General features: G+C 42.8%; 1 protein-coding gene across 1 annotated transcript in view; it reads right to left on the reverse strand.

Annotated features, from left to right (window-relative positions):
• Positions 1 to 17,804, reverse strand: part of cacna1da (calcium channel, voltage-dependent, L type, alpha 1D subunit, a) — a 137,723-nt gene that overhangs the window by 14,788 nt on the left and 105,131 nt on the right. Inside the window, exons 30-38 of the mRNA XM_060910246.1 lie at positions 8,565 to 8,597; positions 7,536 to 7,664; positions 5,957 to 6,022; positions 5,650 to 5,741; positions 5,231 to 5,390; positions 2,196 to 2,323; positions 1,535 to 1,631; positions 953 to 1,055; positions 748 to 849 (exon numbers count right to left, since the gene is read on the reverse strand). Coding sequence (XP_060766229.1) covers positions 748 to 849; positions 953 to 1,055; positions 1,535 to 1,631; positions 2,196 to 2,323; positions 5,231 to 5,390; positions 5,650 to 5,741; positions 5,957 to 6,022; positions 7,536 to 7,664; positions 8,565 to 8,597 — 910 coding nt within the window. The remainder of the gene's footprint in view (positions 1 to 747; positions 850 to 952; positions 1,056 to 1,534; positions 1,632 to 2,195; positions 2,324 to 5,230; positions 5,391 to 5,649; positions 5,742 to 5,956; positions 6,023 to 7,535; positions 7,665 to 8,564; positions 8,598 to 17,804) is intronic.

The raw sequence follows: 17,804 nt of genomic DNA on the forward strand, positions 1-17,804 counted from the left end.
TTTCTGGAACACTGCGTGGGTTGCCAATTCCGCTTTTTATAAGCGACTTTGGGGTTTCTTTTTTGTGAGCTCGCTTTAAAAAAAAAAATCAGAAGTCGTGGTTTGCGGAGTTTTGGGCTTGTGTTTCAGCGTTGTGACTTGTTTATGATTTTCTCACTGAACATTTCTCCTTCACATTTTTCACCTGTAGGCATGTGACAAGATTTAACATGATATTGCTCAACCTACCTCTGTAAAGTCAGCTAACAACTTATTAAAATGCACCAGAATTCAGCAAATAACATGTATGATAATAAAAAACTTCTGGGGGAGGACCCCCAGACCCCCCACTAATCATTTCCTTCAAACCAATGTACAACAACCTGTACAATCTGTTACATTGGCCAACCAATCTACATTCAAACTGCAATAATGTGTAGGGGGGCACTACAAGACACACATAGGCCTACAACACACAGATAAGGTGTATATCTCTGTGCAATATGATATGGTTATCAAATTAGAGGGTTATTTTCCAAAAAGTATATTGGGGCAGGGCGGCGGGGGCAGGGGCGGGTACGAGGCAGAGCCCCCCCACATAACCAATCCCAATTTAACCCCTGCACACACGCACGCCAGGAAACCATGAACACAACAAAGCAGGTGAAAATGTTCTATCACCAGTGTCTGTGTTTGCATAAAAGTGTGTGTGTGGGGAGGTGGGGGTGGAGGGCGGCAGCACAGCAGCATGTGCGCTTATTGACTGACCACCAGCAGGGGGCACCACTTGGTCAAGCAGCTTCATGCTGGTCCTCTTCCAGATCTTCTTAATTACGGCTCGCAGCTCCTCATTTGCCTGCTCCAAATTACCTGCAAGCACCAAAAAACAAAACAAAAAACCCCACCAATATTATTACACCTGTGTGTGTGTGTGCGCGCACGTGTGTGTGTGTGTGTGTGTGCAACTGCTCACCATCTGTTTTGATCTTCAGTGCAGTCCTGACCAGTGCAAACAGTGTGGCGTTAAACATCACAGTGCCATCACTGTTCAGGGGCATGTTCATGGCCACTAGACGCTAAGACACACACACACACACACACACGGTGTCAACATTTAAGCAGGAGACATGCTCTAATTGGCTTAATTACACCATCTAGAGTGCAAAAACAAAAATGCTCAGTACCGAGGTGCTCAATAAAACTTCATTTTGTTTTAAAACCGTTCAAAGTTTACCTGAGACTACTGATTTTTTTTTTTTTTTAATAAGGCATTGTTGTTACACCAGCCTTGTTCACTGCTGTTTATAGGTGAGGTTTTAAACGGAAAGAAAAATTCATTATAAATTTTAAATTGTATTTCTAAAGGCATCATTACATGTCCTTCTGACTTTTGCACAGTACTGTGTGTGTTTACATTTTTAACACACAATATCTGAAAAAGCACTTGTGAGGTTAAAATTTGGTTTATGGCGAGAAAAACAGTAACATCCGACAGAAATACAGACTCTAAACACGGTCATAAAGTAAGTGTGCGTGCGTGCGTGTGTATATTAACCTTGCATGCGACTCTGTGAGGACACAGTTTTCCGAAGCCGAGCGGAGGCTGAATGCGCCTCAGTAGTGTCACGACATCTAAATGTTTTATTCTGCCCCTGAGAGAGAGAGAGAGAGAGAGAGAGAGAGAGTGTGTTACTTTCACAGATTATGCACACAATTTTTTTCATATTTGCATCTTCACTGCAAAAAAACAGACACATCTGAATATTTACAATCTAACCGCTTGCTTTTAGTCTCCAAGCAACTAAACCTCTCCTGAAAATCCCATTTATTAAACTTTCTGGCTAAAAGGTCTTGTACAAAGTGTTTGTCATGAGGAGTCAGTACGGTTCCGTCACTAAACTACCACCGCTTTAAATTCAGTAAATTATATAATTATATTTTACATCTATATCGCTTGATAAATGTAGGTAAAATCAAAATAAATAGAAAACATTACTGTTGATGAAAGGGGACAAAAAAAAAACAACCCAAAACCAGGTTTATGATGAACTGATTTTGTCATCCAGGTTTTATGTGAGACAGAAACACAGCGCCGCGCTCCTGCTCATGTTTTCTCTCATTATTATTCAAATGCGAAATATTTTAGTTAATTTGACAATTCTTAGTGTACACATCTATTCTTACAGACACACACATAAAAAAACACACACACTCACTTGGCTTCTGGATCGTATTCGGACCATATCCTCTTAAACTCGTCGAGGTGATGCGGTCCCAAGATGGACCAATCACGCGTCAGATAGTCAAAGTTGTCCATGATGACGGCCACGAACAAGTTAATGATCTAAAGTGACAAGAAGAGCAGATTTGTCGTTTGTTCTATTCGGTACTTGAGTTTTGTGTGTGCTGTTCTACACAGTGCTTTTAGTTTCACAAACTGTGGGGTTCTGTTCCAGACCGGTATCGAGCACGATTTTAAAAACCTCTCAGTTTGCTTTCAAACGTCTGTTTGTAAATCAGTGCAAAGAAGAGTCCTTTGTTTATTAGTAACTTTCACAGATTTATGTACGCATGCATTTATTTATATCACTAACATGAAGTCTTAATTTCGGGTATAACTCAAGTTAAAAAAGGAAAAAAAAAGTCAGCTGGTCAGGGCTTGGAGTTGGAGAAAACTCATAATAGGTTCTTTCAAACCAGAGGAACTTTGTCATCGTTCTTCAAACTGTTGGAGGAGGTTCCCTCTTTTTACGTGTCTGTACTGCAGGAACTGAGAACGATTGTAGTTCCGAGAACGCTGTTTTGAAGGACTTTTTTTTTAGCTCTGACTTCAGGAAAGGTTCTCTCTCAGCACACGAAGAACCATGAGTGATGTACGTGTACGGTGATGATCCAGATGATGGGTCAAACACATGAGCCAATGCAGGCTGCATGACGCAGCACCAACAACCACCAGTTTTAAACATCCCTGTAAAATGCGAGCTAACAGATTTTAGCGTTCATTTGAAAAAAAAAATAGGGCTGACAGTCAGACTTGTAGTACTCACGTCTAGGACTCGGATTCGAGTTCGACTCGAGCCCTAATTTTAAGGACTTGTGAGTTGACTTGGACTTGAGCACTGATGACTTGGACTCGCGCATTAACTGCATTCCGACTCGTAAATTAGAGACGAGGACTCGGATTTCTTCTTTATTTTTTGTAGCATGCCATAATAATTTGGCGCAAGATATTTATAGTTACATTAATTTTTATACAAATTTTGTGCAAGAGAATGCACATTCACCTGTTCATACGTCACGTTCAGGAATAAACTAACATTAATGGCGCTAAAATGCCTGGAGAGACGCCGCTAGGATTGTCCGCTTTGCTTATACAGACTTCTCATGCAGCGGGAAAAAATGCGCTGCTGTGTGTTCCATATGTAGAAGAACTATCGAGGAGACGACGGGGACAACCTCGAACTTCAATCATCATTTGGTAAGACTCCACCCAGAGAAGGAAGTAACACGCTATGTTCATCACTCTGTTGATAGTGGGCGGGGCTTGCTGAGCAATGAACTAGCTAGTGTTAACCCTCTTTCATGTTATTTGCCCTGTTGATGGTGGGTGGGGCTTGCTGAGTGATGAACTAGCTAGTGTTAACCCTCTTTCATGTTATTTGTCCTGTTGATAGTGGGTGGGGCTTGCTGAGCGATGAACTAGCTAGTGTTAACCCTCTTTCATGTTATTTGCCCTGTTGATGGTGGGCGGGGCTTGCTGAGCGATGAACTAGCTAGTGTTAACCCTCTCTCATGTTATTTGCCCTGTTGATGGTGGGCGGGGCTTGCTGAGTGATGAACTAGCTCGTGTTAACCCTCTTTCATGTTATTTGCCCTGTTGATGGTGGGCGGGGCTTGCTGAGCAATGAACTAGCTAGTGTTAACCCTCTTTCATGTTATTTGTCCTGTTGATGGTGGGCGGGGCTTGCTGAGCAATGAACTAGCTAGTGTTAACCCTCTCTCATGTTATTTGTCCTGTTGATAGTGGGCAGGGCTTGCTGAGTGATGAACTAGCTAGTGTTAACCCTCTCTCATGTTATTTGCCCTGTTGATGGTAGGCGGGGCTTGCTGAGCGATGAACTAGCTTTTTATCTGTAGCCTGTTAACTAAAATGGAGCAGTCGAGCAGGAACGTTAGTCCGACACAGTAGCAGAGACGCTTTCACATAAAGGCAGCACCAGCCACCGTCACATGGTACGGATGGAGTCTTGTTCTCGACTCGACTTGAAATTCTCTTTAATGACTCGGACTTGAACACTGGGGACTCGAGACTGGACTCGGACTCGAGGTTTAGTGACTTGACTACAACACTGCCAGCAGTGAGTCCAGGCTTTATTGAGCCGATATGCAACAGAAATTCAGCATGATTTTGATGCGTCTAAGTGAAAAATATTTTTGTTCACTTTTTTTAGTGATCACAAAAGAAAACACTTAGCTTATAAATAATAATCTACGCTAACATGTTCAAGAAACGTATTCCACACAATCACTTACTATTTTTCACACACGCAAGTGGATAAGTTTAAATCCCGATGTTGTAGTTTGCAGTTTTTCACGGAGGAGCTCCTCAGGGGGTGGTTCCTCTCAATCAGACCCCAGAACTGTTTGGTACGAAAGCACCTAATGCCCATTTGGGAGGCATGTAACGTTTCACCCAGTTCACGATTTGATTAAATTCATGATCTCATCTCATTATCTGTCGGTTTATCCTGTTCTACAGGGTCGCAGGCGAGCTGAAGCCTATCCCAGCTGACTACGGGCGAAAGGCGGGGTACACCCTGGACAAGTCGCCAGGTCATCACAGGGCTGACACATAGACACAGACAACCATTCACACTCACATTCACACCTACGCTCAATTTAGAGTCACCAGTTAACCTAACCTGCATGTCTTTGGACTGTGGGGGAAACCGGAGCACCCGGAGGAAACCCACGCGGACACGGGGAGAACATGCAAACTCCACACAGAAAGGCCCTCGCCGGCCACGGGGCTCGAACCCGGACCTTCTTGCTGTGAGGCGACAGCGCTAACCACTACACCACCGTGCCGCCTCATAATTCATGATATTATATATTATTTATTTTATTATATTATATTTAATTTTGTTGTTTTGAAGAGGACAAATATTATTGCAACATACAGTGAATGAACCTGAAGAGCAGCAGATGTCAGGAGCTGTGTGTGTGTGTGTGTGTGTGTGTGTGTGTGTACCAGTAATGCACAAAGCATGTAGAATGTGATGAAGTAGACAATTGCGAAGCTGCTGCCGCAGGTCATCTCCTCTCCTGGATTATAGTCCGACTCTGGGTCACAGAGTTTCCCGGACATACACGCCAGCATGATATCCTGCCACGCCTCACCTGTGGCACATCTAAACACACACACACACACACATTTGTAAACAAGACTTTTGATTTGTCATTCCATTTGATCCATAGTTAGGCAGGATAGATGTGTTGAAAGAATCCATGCTGAGTTTCCCCAAAAGCATCTTAGCACAAAGATCATCATTAAATGGTAACGCGAGCGGCACAATGAACACTCTCTCTCCTAGTTAAGATGCTCTTAGCATTCAGAGGCTTTTGGGAAACCCACCACTGATTTGTTGTTTAGCGTGCAGTGAAACGCACCGAAACAGCAGAAGCACGGCTTGTGGAAAAGTCTGGAAGTTGTTGTTCCGGTTGATTTGTGTGCCATCTACCATGGCTATCTTCCCAAATATCTGTAACACACACAGATGGACCAGCAGAACAACTGAAAAGCTCAAATCTGAAACTGCTGCTGACAGGTTTGGGTCCTGTACAGACGAAGAGATTCAGAGGGAATGGGGAAGAACATTTCTAGAAACTCCCTGACACATTCACACAGGATATTTAGATGAAATTGAGTTAGTGCACAAACCTATCACACAACTTTTCTGTTCTGAAGCTCACCTACCTGCATGCCGATGACGGCGTAGATGAAGAACAGCATGGCGATCAGCAGAGCCACATACGGCAAAGCCTGCGTGCAACAGGAAGAAGTCCAGTTAGAAATCCAGCGCTCCAACACCATAGCACTTTCTGTGGTTTGTGTGTGTGTGTGTGTGTGTGTAGTAGAGTGGGGTAATACGCCCCCGTGGGGTAATACGCCCCCGGCCTGTTTTACCCAAAATAACCACCAGATGGCGCAAAGTTACATTTCTATTGTTGCTATGGACTGGCTTGACAACGGGGATATACAAATATCCACTGTGGATCGCATATCAGCAACGCAGCGGAGAGAAATCAAATTTCATGGTAGGTGATATAATTTTCAAATATCAGTAAAACTGTATTTAGATAGCTGCTATTTCGTCAGATATCACAGCTGCGTATGTGGTATGAGTAGACAAGTCAGTACGTTAAAAAAAATACATTAGGTATAAAAAGTTGAATCACATTTTGAAAGTAAGACCCTTTTTGTAAAAGTGTAGTCTGTGGGGTAAAACACCCCCTTAATGGCGGGGTAAATGGCCCCCAGGGGGCATCGTTTCCTTTTATCATAATTACTGTATTTCATACATTTCTGAATAGCAGATACATAGTTTTTAATAACATCTCACTTACCTGGTTGAGTAAAGCAAGTAATTTGAACTTAATATTAAAAATAATTGAAATTTAAAAAAAAAATGAAATTAAAATGCGAAATATAATAAAATAATGCATCTATTCATTAATTCAGGGATATTTTCTTGTTTCTTTCACATTATAGGCTTAAGTAAGCACTTTTGCTATCCAAACAGCTTTTTTTGAGTGAGGGGGCCTATTGCCCCACCTCAGGGGGCCTTTTACCCCACTGGGGGGGGGGGGGGGGGGGGGGGGGTAAAAGGCTCCCTTGGCACAATGTTTCATTTCATTATCTCTAGCCGCTTTATCCTTCTACAGGGTCGCAGGCAAGCTGGAGCCTATCCCAGCTGACTACGGGCGAAAGGCGGGGTACACCCTGGACAAGTCGCCAGGTCATCACAGGGCTGACACATAGACACAGACAACCATTCACACTCACATTCACACCTACGCTCAATTTAGAGTCACCAGTTAACCTAACCTGCATGTCTTTGGACTGTGGGGGAAACCGGAGCACCCGGAGGAAACCCACGCGGACACGGGGAGAACATGCAAACTCCACACAGAAAGGCCCTCGCCGGCCCCGGGGCTCGAACCCAGGACCTTCTTGCTGTGAGGCGACAGCGCTAACCACTACACCACCGTGCCGCCTGGCACAATGTTTGTTTTTGTTAAAAAAAAATTTAAGTATTAACTTTAGGCAAACTTTAGGTGGCATTATTGTTCATGTCACTGTTGTCAAAAACTATGATTAAAACTAAACACATGGTTCATTTCAACTTGGAGAAAAACTGAATTTTCCTTAAGGGGGGCTTTTTCCCCCACTCTACCCTACATGTCTGGACATGCCATGTGATGTATTTTTTAAAATGGGTTAAAACTTCTGATTCTGAATAGAAAGAATTGTCGTGGAACAAAATCACACAGACCTGGAAAGACTTGATGAAGGTCCACAGAAGGGTACGAATTCCCTCCCCCCTGTTGAGCAGCTTGACCAGTCGCATCACTCTGAACAGCCGAAAGAAGGTAATGGAGATGCGAGCGTTTTCTTCTGGATTCTACAGGGGGTGGAATCAATAGTTAATGCACCAATCAGAGCAGAGAGGAAGAGAAATCACAAAGAAAGCACCTGGCTGTGCTTTAGCTACCCGGCCAGAAGGGGGCACTAAGTACGAGCACTGCAGTATATTTGCAGGAACATGCGTTTACAGTAGGACTCTGTCTGAAGCTTCCTGTTCTTCAGAATTACACGCTTCCTTTAATTTATAAAGCATCTGATGTTAACCAGGATATAAAATCATATTTGTCACGTATCTAATGCTGGCCAGACCTGCAGCATCACCAGGCACCTGCAGCATTGCTGAGTCCTTAAACAGGAAGAGGAAGTAGGAAGGAGGGGCATGCTGGATTCAAAATAACCTCGCCATCCTTAACTGCATCAGCACAAGCATGGCTCTGTAAACCTGCATCACTGCATGTGAACCTCTAGGACCTGAAGCCCACGGGTCAAAGGTTGACCTGAGGTCACATCCTTACCTGACCTGACCTGACCCCGTGGGGGGCGGGGTCGTCAATATCATGCAGCAGTGTCAGTACTACAAACGTGAGGGGGGCTGTTGACCCCACACACACACACACACACACACACACTCGCTAACACGTTTGCTTGACACTTTTCCTTATTAAATAAAGAAACAGAACAAAAGACCATAAACATGAAAGCAAACCTAAAGACAGAGCAAAGTAAAACTTAAACTAAAAAAGTAAACTTAACCAACAGCAAACCAAACGTATGAGGATAAAATGAGGTCAAGTCTCAAAAGGGGGCGGGGTTATCAGAAAGAGAGTTTACTGTAAAAATAAATAAAAACAAAGTCAGAACAGAACCTGAACGGAAACCTGATAAAAGAGTTTATGATACTTAGAGGTGAGGCCCAGTAGGGGGCGGAGTGTCTTACCCCCGACTCATCCACCTGCGGAGCCTCTGTGGGCTTTAAAATTAAAGAGCTGCATTAATCACTGACACACACCGTGCTAAATCATGTGAAACAGAACGATGTGACAAACAGAGGCTTCTATAACACATCTGACTCCAACTCATTCACTTCAAACCCTGGATTAACGTTAAACTGTGTAAAAATGTCAACTCAGGGAACTAATGTTTACTTACATTCAGGACACCTAAAGGAACTGTTCGAACAAAAAAAGCTAACAAGTAAAAGAAGCTTAGCGCTACAAGTTTAGCATTCGTACTGACTTCCAACACACCAGTATCATCAAGAACACCAAGATAAAGTGTCTACTCAGGATAAACATGAACCCCTTTCACATATGAAACCCGAGAACGTACAGTATGTGGTCAAACAAAACATGTCAAAGATACGGTAACACATGTTCATTCCCGCTCAGTCTTCCATCACAGTGAAGTTCCGGGTGTGGCGTTTTCCCACCTCGCTGTATTTAATGAGACGCTATGGAGCACAAACCTCAGTGAAACGTGGAAAACATGAGAGACTGGATATGACGGATAATTCTTTCTGATTTGCAGTCATACGGTATCTGCTTTTTGGGATTTTTTTTAAATTAGCGACTGGTCACGTTACAGTAAAGCAATGTGAGTATTTGGATTGTGTCGGTGCCCGTGGCCATGGGCGCCGCCAGGGGGGGAAAGGTTAGAACAATTCTAGGGGCCCAGCACTGCCATGGGGCCCTTTAAGGGGCTGATAATATGCTTTTAATGATTTTAATAAGACTTTTGAAATAACAACAATGCAATATTCCATCTGGTAAAAGGAGCTAATTGAACAAGGTTGTCTATTTCTTGAGTTCATCAACATATTGTCATTTAACCCTCCCCCTTTTGCGAAATGGTACGGTCCAGTTCTGGTAGAAGCGCGATGCGTTAAATCTGTGTGCTGATCAGTGCAACGCTACTTGCTGCTGTGTCGCGGTGCAGCAGCCAGCCAGCCAGCAGTGGAGTGCGTACAGTCTATGATCGCTAAATATGAAGAGTGGCTGTCAAAAACGTAAAGAAAGGCAGCTGAAAGCTGAGAGGGACCAGAGAGGCAGGCAACTGGTCACTCAGTTTTTCCCAAAGAAAGGTAGCTATCGCTCACATGTGTGTTCAAAATATTAGCGAATGGTAAATGAACAGTATGAACGTGGTTGGATTAGCCTATCAAGAGAACACTTTTACAGTTTGTACAGTGGCATTTTTTCCATTTTAATAACTGAACTGACTTGTGTGATAAACAAGATGAAATATTACGTTATGCTGGTGCTAATAACTAGTGCTAATAACCAGTTTCATAACTAATGGGGTGCCCTAAATATGCACAGATTCAGCCTCAGGGGGACCTCCGCCCTACCAAACCACTGAACCCCCCTTTGGAGAAGGAGGTAAGCAGCAATACAACCCATAAATGCTTTCGGATTGAAGTTTTTACTGAGCGAGCGCCATATACAGTTTGCTAGATTAAAGTGTTGCTAATAACGGACACCAGTCAAGAAGGCATGTGGCAAAATCTTGAATTTTCATTTGTGATTGTAAATGCACCAGAATTAGTCACTGACCAGTTTTCATCTAGTCCCTGGTAGGTTAATACATAAAATGTAATAACAAAGTCACAAACTCAAGGTCCATGGGCTATCAAAAGTCAAATAATGACAATAGTGCAATTGTGACGAGGGTGGGCAAAGTTGGGGGGCCCAAAATTCTAATCTTTCATGGGGCCCAAAATTTCTGGCGGCGCCCCTGCCCGTGGCTCTGTCATAATTTCACGACATCATCATTCACACAGTGTTTCCCACACAGACGCTGCATTCGAATCCTCATCCCGCCTGACTGTACTGGACAGAAAAAGCAAAACGTCATAATCCAGAGGGTGTCTGAATCAACACCTTACGTGTTATTGTCAGTGTTACCATGACAACATGGAGCGCTTGAGTCCAGTGACCGCATTCAGCTTCGTCATAGTGCTTTTATTTTCTGGCCAATTTCAGTAATTATTAATTAACAATTATTCACCGAAGGCTAGATACATATCAGTGGTTATTATTCACCAATATTCACAGATCCTGAGGCAGGTAATTGTTTTAGGATAAATACACAGGTGATTATTTTTTAAAAATTGTATTAAAATAATTTATTTCAAACTTCAAAAGCGTCATGTAAATGTAATAACGGCACGGCGCAGACTTGTCAGTTATCTACACTGAGTCACACAAAACACTTTGTTTTGAAACCGAAAATAAATCCCAACTCCACCAAATGATTGCAAGAGTAATTATGTGAATAGACATTTTTTGAAGTTTGCTGATGACACAGTCATAGTTAGCCTTTTAAACAATGATGAGAAGGGACATGGTTCTGTTGTTGATGATTTTACTGCTTGGTGTAAAGAGTCTTATTTATCTATTAATGTCGCCAAGACCAGAGATATGATAACTGATTTCCGCAGGTCTCAGAAATCTTTTACACACACTGTTATTCAAAACGAAAATGTTGATGTCACAGAATACGGATACTTGGGAACCATTATTGACAACAAATTGTCATTTGAGAGTAACACTGATGCTGTGTGTAAAAAGGCCCAACAGCGGCTTTTCTTTTTAAGGAAGATGAAGTCTTTTAATGTGTGTAGGACCTTGATGACTTTATTTTATCAAAGTTTTATTGAATCTGTTTTGTCCTTTTGTATTGTTGCGTGGTATGGTGGTCTGCCACTGACCAGTAAGGGCAGGTTATCAAAGCTAGTGAATGTGGCAGCAAAGGTGGTTGGGGTTCATCTTACTCAGCTGCAAGATGTGTATGTAAAACGGGTCATGAGTAAGGCACAACAAATTCTAAAATACCCCGACCACCCACTTTTTGGGGAATTTAGTCTGCGGGACTCCCTAAAGTGAATGACGCATGAAATGGAATGACAAATGACAGCTAGTGATTTGAACAATAAATGGTCCCTTGTCATTCAGATTCTTATAAATGGAATAACGATTGAAATGTAGGTGGAATGACATGCTTTCAGCTCATGAAATGGAATGACATTGTTTCTAAGTGGAATGACATACTTTTAGGTTATGTTATCAGTGATATCACCTTTTACAAATGGAATGACAGCGTTTCCAGGTGGAATGACATACTTTCAGCTAATGTTATCAGTGATATCCCCTTTTACAAATGGAATGACAGTGTTTTTAGGTGGAATGACATACTTTGAGGCAATGTTATCAGTGATATCACCTATAACCTAACCCTAACCCTAGAAACAATGTCATTCCATTTGTTAATTTGATATCACTGATAACATTGCCTCAAAGTATGTCTCCAACCTAGAAACCTTATCATTCCATTTGTAAAAGGTGATATCACTGACAACATTAGCTCAAAGTAAGTCAATACATATAGAAACCCTGTCATTCCATTTGTAAAAGCTGATATCCCACCAAGCACCCACTTATCTTATCCTAGGGAGGTCTAAAACTAAAGATTTCAATCGTTATTCCATTTGTAAGAATCTGAATGACAAGGGACCATTTATTGTTCAAATTTATTACCTGTCATTCGTCATTCCATTTCATGCGTCATTCACTTTAGGGAGTCCTTAGTCTGCTTCCCTCAGGCCGCCGTTTTAGAATTCCCGCTGTAAGGACAAGGCGTGCCAGAGATTCTTTTATTTTAGTGACTGTTAGGACCCTTAATTCATTAAGGGACACCTAATTTTTTTTTCCTCCTATTTTTTCTGTAGTTATTGTCATTGTTTAGTGGCAATAACTAACAGTGACAGTTATGAGTTGGGTGGGGTGGGCTGGTGGGTATATCTATTTGAGTAATGTGTTTATGTGTAAATATATTTATGAATGTGTCTGTGTGGTCCATGTCCGTTTTCTTAACTCATGTTCTCTGAATACCTGCTGCACACCAAATTTCCTTTTTTAAAGGATAATAAATCTGAACCTTGAACCTCCCTTTGAATAATTTTACACCAAACTTCAGAGAATCTTTAGTGCCTTTAGGAACAGCGTTTACTTTCATCATTTGTAATTCTTTCTCACTTACACTTCCTCACCAAGCGACCGGCCGCCATTTTGCCGAGTCACTCGAGGTGATTTATCGAGAAATAGTCTGAATCTCTCGACCAATCAGTGCATGCGATTTTCTCTAATCACCTGCGTATTTTGACTCAAAGGACTTTAACAGTCCCTGTACGTTTGGTCATTTTATTTTCCCGTCCGTAACATTTTGATTTTATGATCAGAAATCGCAGATACAAAATTTAAAAGCAAATCCTGTTTCTTGTCCTTCTTTCCAAGTCAATCAGTGAGAGTGGAGCAGATTCCATTGTGATCTGAAATCACACGTAGGAGATCGTTTTTGTGCCAGCAGGTCATGTGGTCGATTCCACTGGCCACCACCGCAAGCAAATGTAAAGATTACTGATAACGTCACTCAGTCAGCAGCGGACAGATTAACGTTTCGACTTTACCGTTTTGCTCCCATTCCCACACGACACCATTACAGCATCACAGCAGTTAATAAACACTTTTCAGGGGGAATGGGGGAACATAAAACCTGGTCATGTGATGATAAATTAAAATAAGGATAGAATCTCAGTATGTAGAAAAATAATGCAAATAAAAAATAAGAAAGACCAAAAAGAACACAACATACAGAACACCAGAACAGATTCACATAATTTATGACTTTTATGATATTTTTGTGGATACATTTGATGTATAAATAAATAAGTAAATAAATATGAAAGGAAGCCAGAATTGGCTAAAAACAAAAAGCAAAGATATAACAGCAACATTTGTAAAAGACACAGAGATGAATTAGACTCAAACAAAGGGCCATATCGACTAAAGCGACATTATTCTTAGCGAGAGCTTCGATCACAATTTGGCTCTTAATTTAAAAAAAAAAAAGAAATCTCATCAGTTTTGTGCCAGTTCAGACTGGATGTACAGATACGTCACGTTTTTGATCAGTGTTTTATTATAAATGAACGTAAGAAGCTTTCCAGTCCATGCTGAATGACTGAGACGTGTTTCATGCCTGTGTGTCCTGCTTTTCTTTTCCCCACTTGAAAAGATAATTCTAACAGTGTTCTCGCTTGTCTGTATTCTGAGTCACTCTTTTAGTGGATGCTGTCCTCCGCTGCTGGAGTTCTGAGGTCTGTTCTGTGATGAGTTTCACACCACAGACACTTCCTGAACGCCCACAAGGTGTTTTCTTTGGGTGCTTTGCCCTTTTTTTTTTTTACTCTGAGTATCTCACACTGGTGTGATGTGGAAACCTGAACGTGCACAGAACCGTTTTATTTTAATCAGTCAGGGTGCATCTATGTACAGTACATTTGCTTGTGCATTCTTAGGAGAAGATCACTCCCAGCCATCTGCTCAAAGCCAGTCTTTTGATATTTCCAGATCAGATACAATTTCTGGATATACCTCATCTCATCTCATTACCTCTAGCCGCTTTATCCTGTTCTACAGGGTCGCAGGCGAGCTGGAGCCTATCCCAGCTGACTACAGGCGAAAGGCGGGGTACACCCTGGACAAGTCGCCAGGTCATCACAGGGCTGACACATAGACACAGACAACCATTCACACTCACATTCACACCTACGCTCAATTTAGAGTCACCAGTTAACCTAACCTGCATGTCTTTGGACTGTGGGGGAAACCGGAGCACCCGGAGGAAACCCACGCGGACACGGGGAGAACATGCAAACTCCGCACAGAAAGGCCCTCGCCGGCCACGGGGCTCGAACCCGGACCTTCTTGCTGTGAGGTGACAGCGCTAACCACTACACCACCGTGCCGCCCGTCAGGTAATGTTATCTGAAGTAATTCTGATCGTTAAACACGTGATGACATGGAGTGATCTCGTAAAAATCACAGAGATGGGCGGGTCCATGCTCTCATCATGCTAAAAATTTCATGTGTACGACTCAAACCTCATTTTAATACACACTTATAAGCACTTGTTGTGTGGGCGTCGCCATTGTAGGATGTGCCTGATTATTAGTCGGTCACATGACCATCATACATCATTAGGCTGTAACTTGACAACTTCCCTAAAACCCCCGGAAGTGTTGCTTCTCCGACACGTTGGCTGTATTTGATCGTTCTGCTTCTTAAACTCCGGTCTTGGTTTCATTTTGGCTTCAGCAGGAAATGATCACAGAGTGAGCACTTCCTGTAGTGTCTTTACACTGATGATAAACTTGAAAATTCCAGAGATTCTCCAGGAATAACGACCTGACCCCGCCTCCCCGTGCGAAACCAATCCGGTCCGCTTTAGCTCTTTAGTAAACATGGCCCATTGTAGGAACAGAATGTCAGCGGAAACTTCGTAGAAGAACATTAAATGTAGTTGAAGCCCAGAAGGGAAGAAAGTTTCTTACCACGTCTTCCCCCTCCGCAGGCTTTAAAATTAAAGAGCTGAATTAATCAATCATTAATCACACAGTTTTAAAACAGTACATTAAAAATCCATTCACAGTGTTGGGACAACTGGCATACATTACACTCCGAAATAGAGAATATATCACTGTGGTGCTTAGCACCGTCTGAATCTTAGTTCATGCCCTTGACACACACAGATAACTCTCAGCGTTGATTAATGTCCATGTTGGAGTTGCTGAGATGTTCCGAGGATGAATCAGACCCTGCTGAACCCGACAGTGAACCAACAACATCGCTCTCGTTATACTGATTATATCCCACCTGTGACCTACAGAGTCATGTGTCCCTCTGCCACTGCCATGCAGTCAAACACACACACACACACACACACACACACACACACACACACACACACACACACACACACACGGACGAATAAAGAAAAAGTGTATGAAGAACACAGAGTACAAAAGCTGCCTGGTTCAGTCACAAAGTGAAGTGAAGAGGCTCCAGACAGACGAGGCTGTTCTCACTGAAACTCTTCTCTGTACGTTTTAAGGATGGAAAAGTCTGTGTGTACTCCCAAGAGCTGTTTCAGCAAAGCACCTGGTGGATTTGGATTATAACTCGCTCGCTCAGTCACTCAGTGCGTTTATATGCACATCCAAATCGAGCTGCTGTCGGTAATCGAGCTAAGGGTCCCAGCAGGGGTGCCAGAGAAATCCAATCCTACATGCACACAAGGAAATCGAGCTATTGTGTGAGGTACATTGTGCACCTGAGCCACAGGTGGCGCTACACACCCCATCGTGTTGGTACACTTCCAGTTGTCGTCATGAAGAAGAGCTATTCAAGAGTATAAACAAAGTTATCAGAAGTGCCTGATGCCCATGGTAAAACTGAGCAGTGGGACTTTGTCATTTTCCTGAACTGTGGGACTTTGTCATTTTTCTGCCTGATGCCCATGGTAAAACTGAGCAGTGGGACTTTGCCATTTTTCTGAACTGTGGGACTTTGTCATTTTTCTGAACTGTGGGACTTTGTCATTTTTCCTGTCTGCGCTGGTTCTTTGGGGAGAGGGCAGAGGACTCTGGCTGTCAATTTTGGGGATGCTGGGACCTCCCCTGCCTGAGCTACGGGCTTCCAAAGTCATGCTGAAGCCCGTGATAGAAACGAAACCTAAGCAGAGCGCCGCGGCTCGCCTCGGGGCTGAGCTGTTGTATTTCCCGCTTGTGGTCTCGTCACTCGTCACTTCCGGAAGGGGCAGTGCTGAAGTAAGTAGCTCGACTACGTAGCTCAATAGGGTTTACATGCACTAAGTAGCCCGGCTACAATCGCATAATCTAGGTCGCGTAGCTCGATTACGAGAAATCCAGTTCGGTTTGATTTCAGCCAAGCTAAGGTGTTTCCATGGCATTTAGAACTTCGATTTCAGTCAAGCTACGGCAGAAATTCGATTTTCTCTATGTGCATGTAAACGCACTGACTGACATTTCACAGGTTTAACATTGTCCACAAGGGGGAGCTGTTACAGAAGTAGTTTTTGTGTGATCTTGGGTAATTTAAGCACGGAAACAGCTGCGAGGATGGCTATGGCGACTGAAAAAAATGTGCACGTGCGAATATGGCATTCATTCTTCCGTCCATTATTGATATCGCTGATTCATCAGGGTCATGGGGGAAGCTGGAGCCAATCCCAGCTGACTCCAGGAGAAAGGCGTGGTTCACTCTGGGAAGGTCTCCAATCGGTCACAGGTCGATGGCATACAGTGGTGCTTGAAAGTTTGTGAACCCTTTAGAATTTTCTATATTTCTGCATAAATATGACCTAAAACATCATCAGATTTTCACACAAGTCCTAAAAGTAGATAAAGAGAACCCAGTTAAACAAATGAGACAAAAATATTACACTTGGTCATTTATTTATTGAGGAAAATGATCCAATATTTCTTATCTGTGAGTGGCAAAAGTATGTGAACCTTTGCTTTCAGTATCTGGTGTGACCCCCTTGTGCAGCAATAACTGCAACTAAACGTTTGCGGTAACTGTTGATCAGTCCTGCACACCGTCTTGGAGGAATTTTAGCCCGTTCCTCCGTACAGAACAGCTTCAACTCTGGGATGTTGGTGGGTTTCCTCACATGAACTGCTCGCTTCAGGTCCTTCCACAACATTTCCATTGGATTAAGGTCAGGACTTTGACTTGGCCATTCCAAAACATTCACTTTATTCTTCTTTAACCATTCTTTGGTAGAACGATTTGTATGCTTAGGGTCGTTGTCTTGCTGCATGACCCACCTTCTCTTGAGATTCAGTTCATGGACAGATGTCCTGACATTTTCCTTTAGAATTCGCTGGTATAATTCAGAATTCATTGTTCCATCAATGATGACAAGCCGTCCTGGCCCAGATGCAGCAAAACAGGCACAAACCATGATACTACCACCACCACCATGTTTCACAGATGGGATAAGGTTCTTATGCTGGAATGCAGTGTTTTCCTTTCTCCAAACATAATGCTTCTCATTTAAACCAAAAAGTTCTATTTTGGTCTCATCCGTCCACAAAACATTTTTCCAATAGCCTTCTGGCTTGTCCATGAGATCTTTAGCAAACTGCAAACAAGCAGCAATGTTCTTTTTGGAGAGCAGTGGCTTTCTCCTTGCAACCCTGCCATGCACACTATTGTTGTTCAGTGTTCTCCTGATGGTGGACTCATGAACATTAACATTAGCCAATGTGAGAGAGGCCTTCAGTTGCTTAGAAGTTACCCTGGGGTCCTTTGTG

The sequence above is a fragment of the Neoarius graeffei genome, chromosome 26 (genome assembly GCF_027579695.1).
Source record: "Neoarius graeffei isolate fNeoGra1 chromosome 26, fNeoGra1.pri, whole genome shotgun sequence".
NCBI classification, from domain to species: domain Eukaryota; kingdom Metazoa; phylum Chordata; class Actinopteri; order Siluriformes; family Ariidae; genus Neoarius; species Neoarius graeffei.